The 16,833-nt window shown below is 36.5% G+C and overlaps 1 protein-coding gene across 3 annotated transcripts in view; it reads left to right on the top strand.

The window, feature by feature from the left end:
* LOC128700587 (G-protein coupled receptor Mth2-like) overlaps positions 1-16,264 on the top strand; it is a 197,202-nt gene extending 180,938 nt beyond the window's left edge. For 2 of the 3 annotated variants that reach the window (XM_070098934.1, XM_070098936.1), the window contains 6 exons: positions 491-632; positions 767-848; positions 1,468-1,628; positions 2,688-2,869; positions 3,680-3,781; positions 5,313-5,993. In XM_070098934.1, the coding sequence (XP_069955035.1) occupies positions 491-632; positions 767-848; positions 1,468-1,628; positions 2,688-2,869; positions 3,680-3,781; positions 5,313-5,858 (1,215 nt within the window). In that variant the 3' untranslated portion in view covers positions 5,859-5,993. Of the gene's footprint in view, positions 1-490; positions 633-766; positions 849-1,467; positions 1,629-2,687; positions 2,870-3,679; positions 3,782-5,312; positions 5,994-16,021 lie in introns of those variants that run through there. The other variant, XM_070098935.1, reaches the window with a different exon arrangement.
* The last annotated feature ends 569 nt before the right edge of the window (positions 16,265-16,833 follow it).

The following is a 16,833-nucleotide window of genomic DNA, read 5'->3' as shown; positions in this document are numbered from 1 at the left end:
ATAGGAGTGAATGGAGACAAATGGTTTTTAATACTTGACGTGCTGTTGGAGTGTGAGCAAAGTAACATTTATGAAGGGATTCAGGGAAACCGGCAGGCCGGACTTGAGTCCTGGAGATGGGAAGTACAGTGCCTGCACTCTGAAGGAGGGGTGTTAATGTTGCAGTTTAAAAACTGTAGTGTAAAGCACCCTTCTGGCAAGACAGTGATGGAGTGAATGATGGTGAAAGTTTTTCTTTTTCGGGCCACCCTGCCTTGGTGGGAATCGGCCAGTGTGATAATAATAAATATATATATATATATATATATATATATATATATATATATAAATATATATATATATATATATATATATATATATATATATATATATATATATATATATATATATATATATATATATATATATAGATAGATAGATAGATAGATATAGATATAGATATAGATAGATAGATATATAAAGTTGATTTAATCTGTTCATTTTTGCACAGGTAAAGTTGGCTCACTCAGTGTTGGGTCGCATCCTACTTTGTTTCCTCTTCAGCTTGTTCTTTGCCTACCTGTTCCTCATCATCATTAAGCTTTTCTCTGACCCCATAAACCTGGCTAGTCCCAGTGCGTGTGTGGGTGTCGGTAAGTACATTACTCACCAGTTTTTAGTCATAAATCACAGTTCCTTTATGCTTCTTATTATGATTCTGTAATATTTCACAGACATGCGAATTTTTTTTAGTTGCCAATGTTAAGTATTTTTTTTTCCCCTGCAGGAGTGTGCATGTATATGTTCTTCATGGCGACTTTCTTCTGGTTGAATGTCCTCTGCTTTGAGTTGTGGTGGAAATGTGCCAGGTATGTGGCTTGTTAGTCTATACTAGATGTTAAAAAAACTTGCATCGGGTCGCAGTTGGTGGCCAATCTTACATTCCAAACTCTAGAGTATGTGGTATGGTGGATGATATTATTGTTATAGGCCCATTGTGCTCTGACTAATGAGTAGTTGTAACACGCACACACACACACACACACACACACACACACACACACACACACACACACACACACACACACACACACACACACACACACACACACACAAACACACACACACACACACACACACACACAAACACACACACACTGAAGTTTTTCTATAGACTACAGAAATAAACTTGGCTTCTACATAGAATTTTCCTACCAGTTAACAAGAATATTTCAAAATTAGCTGCATATATTTACACTTGACAGGTGACAGGTAACACCAATTATTAAAGCTAATGAATATGTAGCAATGCCGAGGTATGTAATTAGCATATTGTGATGGAGATATATGTAATTAATGCATAGTGATGGAAATATATGTAAATTTACATAGTGATGGAAAGGAATCAGTGTGTATGAGTATCGCACTTGGAACCTCTATGACCGATGTTATTTACTAATTGACACTTCGTGTGTGTGGTGTATTCAGACAGGAGAGTTCGAGTGGCAGACGATGGGTATGGTACCAGGTGTATGCTTGGCTCTGTCCTATGCTCTTTGGTGCTGTCTCCTTAATCATGGAATTCACCCCGTCCATCAGCAACTGCTACATCAAGCCAAAGTTTGGCACCTACTCCTGCTTCTTCAGCTGTAAGTTACATTTATCTTCGTAACTCTTTAAAGTACTTACGTTACAGTGTTTCTTTGATGCACAGGAAGTAAATTCGCTAGGGTTAAAGCCTACTGGCAACGCGTGGGTCATTGTGATTACAGTTCACCTGTAAACTGCCGTCAAGAATATTTTAATTCATAAAATAGGGGTTTCAATATACTCTCACTATGCATACACTGAGAAATAATTTTTCTCGGTGTATATATACTGAGAGATAAGCATCACACAGTGTACATACATTGAGACGTAAACTTCTTACAGTGTATATACAATGAAAGATATGTATGCGTTCATATATAAATATCCTAAAGAGTATATACACTGACAGATCAACATTCCCAGTCTATATACACTGACCGTTAAATACATTACAGTGTATATTCACAGGGAGATAAACACCTCACGGTATATTTTCGCTAAGAGATACGCACCTCACTGTATAACTATGCACACAGGTACACATCTCACTACGTATATGCACTGATAGATAAATATCTCACTGTGTTTATGTGAGGTGCATTTATAAGCAGATGGGATGTTGATATAGTTTGGCTAAGTAAAAATATTTTAGGAAGATAGGGCTTTTAAAATTGGGCATAAACCTGGTGAGGAGGAACGTATGTGAGACTTTTCGGGAAACGATTAAATCATATCAGGAAAAGTAATGTTTGAACACAATGTAACCATCATACGAAATAAGGTAACCGCACACTGTGGGTCTTTCCACGATATATTTAACATATAAAATAGGGTGGCAGCACACTGTGGGTGCTCGCAAACTATTATTATAATTAGAATATGGTAGTAGCACAGCTCAGATGCATCCAAGTTTTGTTGACACTAGAAACCAGCACTTTCCCAATATTACTTAACATAAGAACATAAGAAAGGAGGAACACTGCAGTAGGCCATAGTAATGGTTACACTAATACACGAAGGTGGAGACCCAACAACTGTAAACAACTGTAGTCCAATATCAAACTTGCCTTTACTATCCAAAATCTTCGAGACCCTCACATACACCTGCGTTCCCTCAGACACTGTGACCCATAATAACGGTGCCAAGTGGGCTTATTTCTTCGGTCCGGTGGCAGTGCTACTGGTGGCTGACCTGGTATTCTTCGTGCTGACGGTACGCTCCCTTCTCGTCACTGTACAGCAGAGCCACAAGGGTACAGTGCAGAAGCAGACAAGACAGAGACTCAGACTCTGCTTCAAGGTACGTCTGTGATGTGTAATTAGTAATGACTTGTATGTAGCTGCAGAAGCAGTGCAGTGCTCACCGTGTTTTGCCTTCAGTAACGTTTTCGTCATTTTTTTTATTGTACATTCGTTGACGCACTAAATAATTTCTCCATTATTTCTTCCCATTACTCTGACACTTTGTTCGTGGCAAACTTTTTCGTTTCCTTCAGCTCCACTTGTTTACTTCCTCAATTTAATTCTGCCCCACCACACACTCTCTCTTGAAGAATACGACTGTACCAACGAAGAATTTCTTTTAATAATAATAATAATAATAATAATAATAATAATAATAATAATAATAATAATAATAATAATAATAATAATAATAATAATAATAATAAATTTATTTTGACACGATACATGGTTTAATAAAGGAATATAATAGAGTGTACATGCCAAAAGCCCCTTGTATGCAGAGCAAAAAGGAGTTCTAGGGCGAGCAATAACTATATCAAAGTTGCAAAGAGAAGAATTATGATAAAGTAAAGTAAAGTTTTGACAGGATGCTGCAATGAAACGATGAAATATCTAAGTTTATCATTCTTGACGAGAGAAGACGATGCTCTGGTCGATCCGTACTTCTGTATCCCTTTATAAATAATTAGCGAATATTCTGGCAACAGAGGCTTTCAGTTATACATTCAACAAAACGACGTTAAAAACTTTACCATTTGTTACTTATTATTATCATATTCACCTGAACATGTGGGTCATTCATCTGCTGCACTAGTTAATACTGAATGGTATTACGAACATTCCTTTATATTTGTTGTCACGACAGCTGTTCTTGGTGATGGGAATCAGCTGGCTGGCGGAGATCATATCGTTCCAACTTGGCCCCAGCACTGTCTGGTACATCTCTGATGTCTTTAACTGCTTCCAGGCAAGTGCTCTTCCAATATAGTAGGTTTTCAACGCCATGATCAGTGAGAAAATTTACAAATGATGTAGTAGCCAGGTGAGCTGAATACCATATTGTACGTGTCTCTCTCTCTGGTCCCCTCAAGGAAGGTTCCTTGATGTTGGTGAGGGGCTCTTGATTTAGGGAATTGGATCTGTGCTCCAGTTCCCCGAATTAAGCCTGAATGCCTTCCACACCCCCCCCAGGCGCTGTATAATCCTCCGGGTTTAGCGCTTCCCCCTTGATTATAATAATAATAATAATCTCTCTCTGGTAAAGGGGGAGATAATGTGGGTTTGTGTCATTTCTGCGGCAAGGTTTATTTGATATATATATATATATATATATATATATATATATATATATATATATATATATATATATATATATATATATATATATATATATATATATATATATATATATATATATATATATATATGTCGTGCCGAATATGTAAAACTGGTCAATTAGCAAGAACTCATTTAAAATTAAGTCCTTTCTAAAATTTTCTCTTATACGTTTAAAGACATATTTTTTCATTAATGTTAATGTAAAAAATTTTAATTTTGCTCCAAAAGAATCTTAGAAAACTTACCTAACCTTATTATAACAAAAACAATTTATTTTAACTTAACCCAACTAAATATATTTTAGATTTGTTTACAATAATTTAATACTAAACAAACACAGTGAAATATATTTATTTCGTTAGGTTCAAAATGATTTTGGCAAAGTTATTGCATACACAAATTTTCACTTGTCCTTTATAGCAATATGAACGTTGCTATTTAAGCCAAGATGGCAAGTTCTGCCTATTCGGCACGACATATATATATATATATATATATATATATATATATATATATATATATATATATATATATATATATATATATATATATATATATATATATATATATATATATATATATATATATATATATATATATATATATAACAAATAACTCTTGCCGCAGAAATGACACAAACCCAGGACAAGGGACTTTCTATATAATAGTATGTCATTGATGTCAGCTAGGACTGTATACCTTGTACATGTACTTGTAGTAAATAAAGATATTATTATTATTATTATTATTATCTCCCCCTTTACCAGAGAGAGAGACACGTACAATATGGTATTCAGCTCACCTGGCTACTACATCATTTGTAAGTTTTCTCACTGATCAGAGCGTCACATAGGCTAAGTAAGTTTTGTAAGGAAACAAAACAAGTGTTTCCTGATGCGTGTCTTAGTCATATAATCAGCTGTAACTGGAGCTTTTGGTCATCTGACCGAGGCCTTCCACTGGATTATCAGTCCACCCCTTTAAAAAAATATGGTTATGCTTATAACTAGAGCGTCAGTATTTCCATCACACTATTATAGGATGATTTGGCCGAGTGAGATAAGTGGGTACCATACAGTGTATCTCTTTGTGATAGGGGCACAGATGATGTGGATTTGAGATGAAAACAGTTATGAACGTGTTTCACAACTTTATTTCAGGGCTTCATAATATTCTTGATCTTCATTCTGAAACCTAAAATTTTGGAAGCTGTGCGGGCGCGGGTGTGCGGCTGCTGCGGTCCACCACCACCAGCCAAGCCTCGGGGTACGAACAACTTCAGCTCCATCATCCTCTCCAACTCAGCCAGCACTGACGAGTTCTCCCTCTCCAACCAGCTCTCTTTCTCTCACCCTCACAACCGTCTCTCCCTCACACACACACAAAGCCAGCTCTCTCTCCCACACTCCCGGATCCACAAGCAACTCTCACTCTCCTACAGTCGTTCCTCTCAGCTACACCCTCCATTATTCAACCAATCCTCCACCAACTCCTTCGGCAAACAAATCCAACCGCCGAATGGATCCAGTCCTCCGGTTTCCGACACCTTATCCCCGGGCAAACAAATCCGACCCCAAGAAGGATCCGGACCACCCGTATCCAACACCTCTTCCCCGGGTTCATCTCGGCCATCCACTCCCAGAACCAACTCAACCCGTGCTTCCCTCTCAGCAAGCTGCAAGTCTGTCGACGAAGCTGCATGCTAACCCTGCCCTTATTTCAGCATCTTGTATTGACATACTAGTATATATCTGCTTCTTGCATGTCAATTCAGGATTTGCATTGTCCTCATTAGCATTCTTTTGCATAAATGGATCATTCTTATTATATATCTTTTGTTGTTGTACATTTTTTTATATATAAATATGTATAAGACTTATATATATATATATATATATATATATATATATATATATATATATATATATATATATATATATATATATATATATATATATATATATATATATATATATATATACATATATATATATATATATATATATATATATATATATATATATATATATATATATATATATATATATATATATATATATATATATATACATATATATACATATATATATATATATATATATATATATATATATATATATATATATATATATATATATATATATATATATATATATATATATATATATTGTATATGTGGAAAAAACTGATAGTTTAATTATAACTGATCCTGTGATAGATGTACAGATATCCTAAGAAGATAACTTGCATTTAAAACACAAATATATATCTGCTGTACATGATTCGTTTTCATGAATGAGAACATGTTAGAGATAATAAGAACACATTAGAGATAATTGTATAAAACTTTTACCCTTTGAATGCAAGTGTCACTGAACAAGACTTTTTTTTACAATGGATATGACGAAGGTATTGAACCCGCTTCTAGTTTATTAATGTCACTGCACTTTCCAGCAGTACCGTCAGTACTGAGATACAAGATTGTCTCGGAATATTCACGCATAATAATAATAATAATAATAATAATAATAATAATAATAATAATAATAATAATAATAATAATAATAATAATAATAATAATAATAATTTATTATTATTACTATTACTGTATTCAGATATATTATTATGTTCAGATTTCATCCAGGATAGGGAATATGTTGTTTAGACATAGACGATCGACACCATGCCTAACCCTTCTGGGGTAGGGTAGGTGCCTTAGCCCGAGCTTACAGCTCAAAACACTGTCATTCCCATTAGGTCCCCTGGGGCGGGGATGCCAGACCAGAGGGGACAGTTGGTCCCAAAGATGAGGAGGTACTTATACCTCCTCCCATGGGAGACTTAGGTCTCAGACACTCCCTAAAGAGGGAGCCAAGGCCGGGCCACCACTTGGAGAAGGCCCGGGCCGGGAAAATTACCGGCGAATCTTTAATAATAATAATAATAATAATAGACATGGACAGTATACTATGTGAGCAGTTCTCAGATATTTAATATCACTGATTATAATTATTTTATCACCAGACCTTAAAAATACCCAAAACTCATATTTTTAATGGGAGATAGACAGTGAATGAAACTTTAGGCATGTGAATGTGTATCTCTCTCTCTCTCTCTCTCTCTCTCTCTCTATATATATATATATATATATATATATATATATATATATATATATATATATATATATATATATATATATATATATATATGTATATATGTATATATATGTGTGTGTGTGTGTGTGTGTGTATGGTACTACCTATAGAACTGCACTGGGGACCCTCACCCTCAGAGAAGAGAACAAACATACTAGAGCTGTTTAAATATTTTCTGTTCCTACCACCCCCTATAGCCTATATTCTATGTGAACTTTATTTATAGACAGAATACACTGACAAAAAATTCAAACTTGAATACATTGGTACATTATATCAAAGATTATGAATCTCCTCCAGCTCCTCCAAAGCCAGACGTGAGCCAAGTATATGGCAAGCATTTCCCCTCTGGATGGCCACACTGAGGTGCTGGAACATGACAGTGGCTGCCCTCGGGTCCCAGGTGGTGTCGATGAGTCTGGAACCCAACTCTTTAAGGAAGCATGTGGCGTTTTTTTCCCCACGATCCCAAGGCCTCTGATTTCACAGGAACAAATTGATACTGTTGGCTTATATCTCTGCACTTGCCGATCTTGTACTCGTCCCTGTGATCAGCAGCTTCTCCCTGTCGCCCGACATTGAGATGGATGTAGGTGTCAGCCAGTGTGGACACACAGGTATAGTCCCATGCTATAAGCTTGCCATTCTTCCAAGGATAGACTGTGATTCCATCAGGGCAGTTTGCTGGGTTGTGAGTATTGTTGGCTGCTAATCATCAGGGCTCTCTCTCGGCTGGGCATCCAGCTGTAGCAATTCTTCTCTTTACGGTGTCATTGACTTCATTGTGTCTTGCATTCCAGCCCTTGATTTTGGAGCAGTTAGGACCATGTAGACCATATTGGTCGGCTCACACATCACTGCAAATACACGTATATTCCATGTGAATTGGGTCAGCGGGGCGGAGAAACACTGCAATACTGAGAGCCTTAGGATCGAGGCCTTTTTCCATTGCCAAAGTGGGAACTGTTTGGAGAAAGTCCCCAGAGTGATGTGCACTCACAGCTTGGAGACGGGCAGTCTCCCTGTCTGATGTTACATCCCTAAGCATATTGGCAAGTCTTTTTTCAGCGATGGGACCATCCCAGCTTGACTGTTTGTAGGCCAGTATTGCAATAGATTTTGGTGCTGGAGCACCAAGAGTCTCCCATTCAGTGATGGTAATGGCGTAGCTAGGGTCCTGTACTCCTGATGAGTCACTGAGGTTGTCCGGAAGAATTTGTCTTAGTAACTCGTTTGATGCTGTGGAAGAGGATAGGAAGCTTGTAGGGCAATCTGGGAGGATTTGCGTACTCCCAGCCCCCCAAGCCTGACCGGAAGTGAGGCTTGCAACCAGTGTCCATCTTCAAGGGAAAGATTCAATACACACACACACACACACAGCATACGGGCGCCTGGCAAACCTGAGAATAGCGTTCCGATACCTTAATAAGGAATCGTTCAAGACACTGTACACTGTGTATGTTAGGCCCATACTGGAGTATGCAGCACCAGTCTGGAACCCACACCTGATCAAGCACGTCAAGAAGTTAGAGAAAGTACAAAGGTTTGCAACAAGGCTAGTCCCAGAGCTCAAGGGAATGTCGTACGAGGAAAGGTTAAGGGAAATCGGACTGACGACACTGGAGGACAGAAGGGTCAGGGGAGACATGATAACGACATACAAGATACTGCGGGGAATAGACAAGGTGGACAGAGATAGGATGTTCCAGAGAGGGGACACAGGGACAAGGGGTCACAACTGGAAGCTGAAGACTCAGACGAGTCACAGGGACGTTAGGAAGTATTTCTTCAGTCATAGAGTTGTCAGCAAGTGGAATAGCCTAGCAAGTGAAGTAGTGGAGGCATGAACCATACATAGTTTTAAGAAGAGGTATGACAAAGCTCAGGAAGCAGAGAGAGAGAGGATCCAGTAGCGATCAGTGAAGAGGCGGGGCCAGGAGCTGAGTCTTGACCCCTGCAACCACAATTAGGTGAGTACAATTAGGTGAGTACACACACACACACACACACACACATATATATATATTTATATATATATATACATATAAATATATATATATATATATATATATATATATATATATATATATATATATATATATAGTATATATATATTTATATATATATATATATATATATATATATATATATATATATATATATATATATATATATATATATATATATATATATATATATATATATATATATATATATATATATATATATATATATATATATATACATATGCACACACGCTCATACGTACGTACACTCACACAGGTGACATCACTCATGTGGGCAAAATGCCCACTTCTTTGGAACAAGAACCCTTCACAGTCATGAAGGTATACACCCCTTGAAAGGATTGTTACTTGGGTGGAGACAACTTGAGTCAGGTGTGTGAAGTCTCAGTTATCTCCAGTTGTTTAGAGGATCATCGACTGGTCCTAGACCAGTCCTCCCTCTTAACAAATTGATAATAATATAATAATATCTTTATTTCTACAAGTACATGTACAAGGTATACAGTCCCAGCTGACATCAATGACATACTGTTATATAGAAAGCCCTTTGTTATGCTGAACATTTCCCGCAAATTAGGTCAATTTTGTCCCAGGATGGAACCCCACACCAGTTTACTAAGACCCAGGTACCCATTTTACTGATAGGTGAACAGGGCCGAGAGGTGTAAGGAAACACGCCCAATATTTCCACCTTTGTCAGGAATCGAACCACGGTCCCTCAGCATATGAAGCGAGAGCTTTGCCTTCCAGGCCACGGGGCGCCCTTAGCTAAGCTAAACTGTTGGTTTTCCCAGCATATAAGCCTACAAAAGCACCACACACAGCCCAGGTGTTCAGAATCTTACTTCAGAAACTTGTAAAGTTCCTTCTTGAAGAGTGTGAAAACCGTGAACATATAGCTGAAGATTGGGACACTAATGCAACATATGGGAATCTTTATTGAGGAAACGTTTCGCCACACAGTGACTTCATCAGTCCAATACAAAGCAGAAAGGTGTAAGGAGAGGAGAGGAGACTGATGAAGTCACTGTGTGGCGAAACGTTTCCTCAATAAAGATTCCCATATGTTGCATGAGTGTCTCAATCTTCAACTTGTCGGTTTTCAAAACCATTCATTACATAGTGTATGCACATTAAAAGATTACATTTAGTCCCAGTGTAGGTATTGAAGGATTCTTGACTGATCGTAAGCAGGTGACATACACTCTTAATAACCCTTTGAAGAGTAAATAATCTTCAAACCAAAATTATCCAACCAACCAGTGTGCCCCGAGACACTGTACTGACTCGCACCGCTTCTGGTAAAGCGTGTAAAAATGTGCAGACCTATAATGAGCTGGTCTCTGGGTCTGACTTTAGACATTATACGTACGAGAGGTCCATCTGGAGAGAAAAATGAAACTAGAAATGGAGAGGAAGTTGTGTATTTCGATTTCTAATGACGTCCTCTTTATTTCTTCCAACTTTTATGTATCCAAGTGAATTTCCCAACTCTCACTGACTAGCGTTCGTTACACTATCAACATTGCATTATATGCATTAATTATTTATTTATAAATTATTATTATACACATGAGAAATACTAATATCAAATGCTGTATTAATAATATAATTATTATAATAATTATGGGGAAGCGTTAAGTCCATAAGGGTTATACAACACCCGGGGAGAGAGAGAAGTAGTCAGCTTTGATCAAAGGAGAAGGTAGCTCCAGTTCATTGGATCAAGATAATGTATTATATAACGCCAGGCTTATCAAAATACTACGTATCACGGAATTTTAATTCTAATGTGTTTTTTTTTTAGTTAGTATATTAATAGAAGAATTAAAACCCTTTACAGATATTACTCGGCTTAGTGTACTTTTGGAAGCAACTCTGTATATTACTTTGTTTACACCCGTTTCTTGCTCGGCATTATTTTCTGTGTAATGTTGCGAATGTTATTATCAAAGTCATGTTCTAACCTGATATCTTCAAGCGTTGACGTGTTATAGAATGTGTAGTCTTAGCTGTTGTAGTCTCTAGCACTTCCTTAGCATTTGCTGCCTTTAAAGATGTGTAAAGAAATGGATATTTATTTAATTTAGAGAGTATACAAAACGTACTGTCTTTAGGATTTATTTAATTCAGTGTTAGATTTTTGTGAGTAGCTAGTTACTGAGGCACAGCTCACAAATGAGCCACAATTTGAAGAGGAAACTGGAAACAGAAGCAACTGAAATGTTTAACTGTAAATTGTAAGGTCGTTGTGAAGGGTTCCAGCCATGGTAATGTGAGCTGTGAAATATTCCAGCCATTGTTTTGTGGCTTGTTTAATTCCTTACTGAGGCATAATTAAACCATAATCCTCACTCTGTATGTTATTTGTTGCTCATAGAGCATGAAATCTAGTATGTAATTCTCTGAATTATATACTGATAGTTTTAATATTCCGACCAACAACTGAAGAGTTTGTTTATGATGAGATGAATGTATTTGGCCAGTGGGAGAAGCCTAAGTGTGCCAGCACTAGTATTTCCTGCTTCCCAGTGGAGTACCAGGGTGCTGGCACTGATATCTGCCTCTCACAGTACCGAGGTGCTAGTGTTGGTATCAGCGTCTCTTCCATACCAAGAAGTTGGTATGGTTAGGAGCCATCGTGTACCTTACTGCTGCTACTTTTGCTACTAAGTCATACTCTAAACTAACTGTTTCTTGTTGCTTAAACAAGCTGCTGTGACTACTGCTACCTTCAGAGCTGTCTGCGACTATCAGGTTTAACTAAACCTGCATGTAACTATTGCCTGTAATATATATCCCAGTGTTATACGAAGAATGTATTTGTGTCATTTATCCAGAAAATGTGTGAATCTAAATATAAGTGCTATTTTTAATTTATTTTTATTCTTCCTGGTTTAAATACAAAACGTGCATTAATTCTCTAGTGTTCCTGTGAATTAAATAAATTTGATCATTTTCCGTTATCATATAAAATTCTTGTGGACAAAATTAATTACCTTCTAATAGTTGCCACCATGATCAAGTAATATTTTTATATATAATTACTTTTGGTACATGACTCTTTCAATATACTTTAATTACATTCTGAACACTATTATAATATAATGACAATAAAACAGACTTTACAAAGTAAACTTTCTAATGAATCAAAAGTAAACCTTGAAAAAATCTACCAGATTTTTTTTTTATTCCCATGCTCTACTAACGTAAGATTTAAGTTTTTGTTTGACTAATAAATATATATTAACTCTACTTAGTTCTAATTCTCTATTTCTAATACTATTTCTAACGTTGTGCACCCCGTGTTAGTAACTGAATTGCAAATTCTGATACCATTTTTCTTTTCATAAACGCCTAGCTGTTTTAACATACATAACTTGAGATTTCCCACTTTAGTCAATGTAAAATTTGTATAAGCAAGATATCTTGTGGGATCGAACCTTGATTAAACAGGTGAAAATATTACTAGATTTACTCAGGATCGACCACACATGACACCTTGTTTAATAATAATAATAATAATAATAATAATCATAATAATAATAGGTGAATTTGAAGTGTTTTTCTCAAGTACATGATCATCTTGATTTTGCTTGTTTTAACACTTGTAAGTTAATATGTGGCCTTGACGTGGTTGATGAGCAACACACAGCTTGGCACTTGTACTAGCTTAGTGGCCGCTGGTGTTGGTGAGGCGAGGCCCAGTGACAGCCCCTGTCTCCACCTTCCCTTCGGTGAGTCCTAACGTCATTATTACAAATTAGACACATGTGCAACATCTGGGTATTTTTATTGTAGACGTTTCGCCAACTAGTGACTTTATCAATATAATTTCAAGGACGTGATTTGGAAGACAGTAGAACTATATATTAAAGATAAGGTAATTAGTCCCTCAGCCTTGGAGATGGTGAAGAGCACCGCTGTTGTCTTCCAGTTATGTCCTTGAATTAGTACTTATAAAGCGAAACGTCTACAATACCCAGAGTTTGCGGATGTGTCTAATTTTCATCTTGTCGGTATTGTATACCATTCACGTACAGCGTTATTATTGTTTCCAACACTCTCCCAGTAATGTTTTCAACACTTTCCCAGTAATGTTTGCAACACTTTCCCAGTAATGTTTTCAACACTTTCCCAGTAATGTTTGCAACACTTTCCCAGTAATGTTTTCAACACTCTCCCAGTAATGTTTTCAACACTCTCCCAGTAATGTTTTCAACACTTTCCCAGTAATGTTTTCAACACTTTCCCAGTAATGTTTGCAACACTTTCCCAGTAATGTTTGCAACACTTTCCCAGTATTGTTTCCAACACTCTCCCAGTAATGTTTTCAACACTTTCCCAGTAATGTTTTCAACACTTTCCCAGTAATGTTTTCAACACTTTCCCAGTAATGTTTTCAACACTTTCATAGTAATGTTTGCAACACTTTCCCAGTAATGTTTTCAACACTTTCCCAGTAATGTTTGCAACACTCCCCCAGTAATGTTTTCAACACTCTCCCAGTAATGTTTTCAACACTTTCCCAGTAATGTTTTCAACACTTTCCCAGTAATGTTTGCAACACTCCCCCAGTAATGTTTTCAACACTCTCCCAGTAATGTTTTCAACACTTTCCCAGTAATGTTTTCAACACTTTCCCAGTAATGTTTGCAACACTTTCCCAGTAATGTTTTCAACACTCTCCCAGTAATGTTTTCAACACTCTCCCAGTAATGTTTTCAACACTTTCCCAGTAATGTTTTCAACACTCTCCCAGTAATGTTTTCAACACTCTCCCAGTAATGTTTTCAACACTCTCCCAGTAATGTAGTAATGTTTCCAACACTCTCCCAGTAATGTTTTCAACATTCTCACAGTAATGTTTGCAACACTTTCCCAGTAATGTTTTCAACACTCTCCCAGTAATGTTTGCAACACTTTCCCAGTAATGTTTTCAACACTCTCCCAGTAATGTTTTCAACACTTTCCCAGTAATGTTTTCAACACTCTCCCAGTAATACTTTCAACACTTTCCCAGTAATGTTTTCAACACTCTCCCAGTAATGTTTTCAACACTCTCCCAGTAATGTTTTCAACACTCTCCCAGTAATGTTTTCAACACTCTCCCAGTAATGTTTTCAACACTCTCCCAGTAATGTTTGCAACACTCCCCCAGTAATGTTTTCAACACTCTCCCAGTAATGTTTTCAACACTTTCCCAGTAATGTTTTCAACACTTTCCCAGTAATGTTTGCAACACTCCCCCAGTAATGTTTTCAACACTCTCCCAGTAATGTTTTCAACACTTTCCCAGTAATGTTTTCAACACTTTCCCAGTAATGTTTGCAACACTTTCCCAGTAATGTTTTCAACACTCTCCCAGTAATGTTTTCAACACTCTCCCAGTAATGTTTTCAACACTTTCCCAGTAATGTTTTCAACACTCTCCCAGTAATGTTTTCAACACTCTCCCAGTAATGTTTTCAACACTCTCCCAGTAATGTTTTCAACACTTTCCCAGTAATGTTTTCAACACTTTCCCAGTAATGTTTCCAACACTCTCCCAGTAATGTTTTCAACACTCTCCCAGTAATGTTTTCAACACTCTCCCAGTAATGTTTTCAACATTCTCACAGTAATGTTTGCAACACTTTCCCAGTAATGTTTTCAACACTCTCCCAGTAATGTTTGCAACACTTTCCCAGTAATGTTTTCAACACTCTCCCAGTAATACTTTCAACACTTTCCCAGTAATGTTTTCAACACTCTCCCAGTAATGTTTTCAACATTCTCACAGTAATGTTTGCAACACTTTCCCAGTAATGTTTTCAACACTCTCCCAGTAATGTTTGCAACACTTTCCCAGTAATGTTTTCAACACTCTCCCAGTAATGTTTTCAACACTTTCCCAGTAATGTTTTCAACACTCTCCCAGTAATACTTTCAACACTTTCCCAGTAATGTTTTCAACACTCTCCCAGTAATGTTTTCAACACTCTCCCAGTAATGTTTTCAACACTCTAATGTTTCCAACACTCTCCCAGTAATGTTTTCAACATTCTCACAGTAATGTTTGCAACACTTTCCCAGTAATGTTTTCAACACTCTCCCAGTAATGTTTGCAACACTTTCCCAGTAATGTTTTCAACACTCTCCCAGTAATACTTTCAACACTTTCCCAGTAATGTTTTCAACACTCTCCCAGTAATGTTTTCAACACTCTCCCAGTAATGTTTCTCGCGATATCCATTGAAAATAAAACTTTATTTCTATGGCAAATACTTAAAAAAAAATAAATAAAAGTTTTCCAAATACATATCTCCAGCACAAAAAAACTTTATGCATGTGTTAACAATAATTATTTGAGTTACCCATTATTTTGAAGATATTTGAGTTTTCTATAATTTCCAACTAACGTGCATAAATTTCTAATATTTTATAGCTTACCATTATTTTAAAATTTGGTTTATAATATATTCCTCTTATTGCTAAGATTTTTTTTCTTTGGTTTCCCTTTAACATTAATAAATTTTTCCATGCTACATTATACGTTATTGCAATGATTCATGTTGCATTTGTTGCAGCTTACATTATTATTGATAAACGTACAGATTTCTTTCCAAGATTTTCTCATCAGTATCAATATTTTAATATTATTGATCTATAACTACACTTACTTGACCATATTTAACACCCGGGCAGGACCAGCAGCTCTCCGTGGCACCACTGAGGAGGAAATCGCCACTGGATCAGAGGTGGCAATGATCCCATCCTACAGGACCAGCCAGGATGCGTAGGACCTACTTTCGCCTGTACTAGTTCCGCTGCTACTGTCTTCATCACCGTTATCTGCAGCTACTCCAAAATGATATCATTCTTTACAACTTATGCAACAATGCATTACCATCATTTGGGTGCAATAAGTTTACACTAATAGCTTTGTTAAAGCATTAATACGTAGGCTACATCAAGTTTACATTAATATCTAGGCTACAACATGTCTACATTACCTAGGTTACAAGTGTACGTTAATGCCTAGGTTACAACATGTCTACATTACCTAGGTCTCAACAAGTACACATTAATACCTAGGTTACAACAAGTATACATTAATACCTAGGTTACAACAAGTATACATTAATACCTAGGTTACAACAAGTATACATTAATACCTAGGTTACAACAAGTATACATTAATACCTAGGTTACAACAAGTATACATTAATACCTAGGCTACAACAAGTGTACATTAATACCTAGGTTACAACAAGTATACATTAATACCTAGGTTACAACAAGTATACACTAATACCTAGGCTACAACAAGTATACATTAATACCTAGGTTACAACAAGTGTACATTAATACATAGGTTACAACAAGTATACCTAAGTTACAAAAAATCCACATTAATGCCGAACGTCGTAAAGTGTATGAGTACATAGATTTAAGTTACACACGAGAATTACAGCATTTAATTTTAAGGTATATGAAGATTCGCTTTTCCTAAGGAA

The sequence above is a fragment of the Cherax quadricarinatus genome, chromosome 65 (assembly GCF_038502225.1).
Source record: "Cherax quadricarinatus isolate ZL_2023a chromosome 65, ASM3850222v1, whole genome shotgun sequence".
NCBI classification, from domain to species: Eukaryota; Metazoa; Arthropoda; class Malacostraca; order Decapoda; family Parastacidae; genus Cherax; species Cherax quadricarinatus.
The sequence above is the reverse complement of the archived record's forward strand: the minus strand, read 5'-3'. Positions and strand labels throughout refer to the sequence as shown.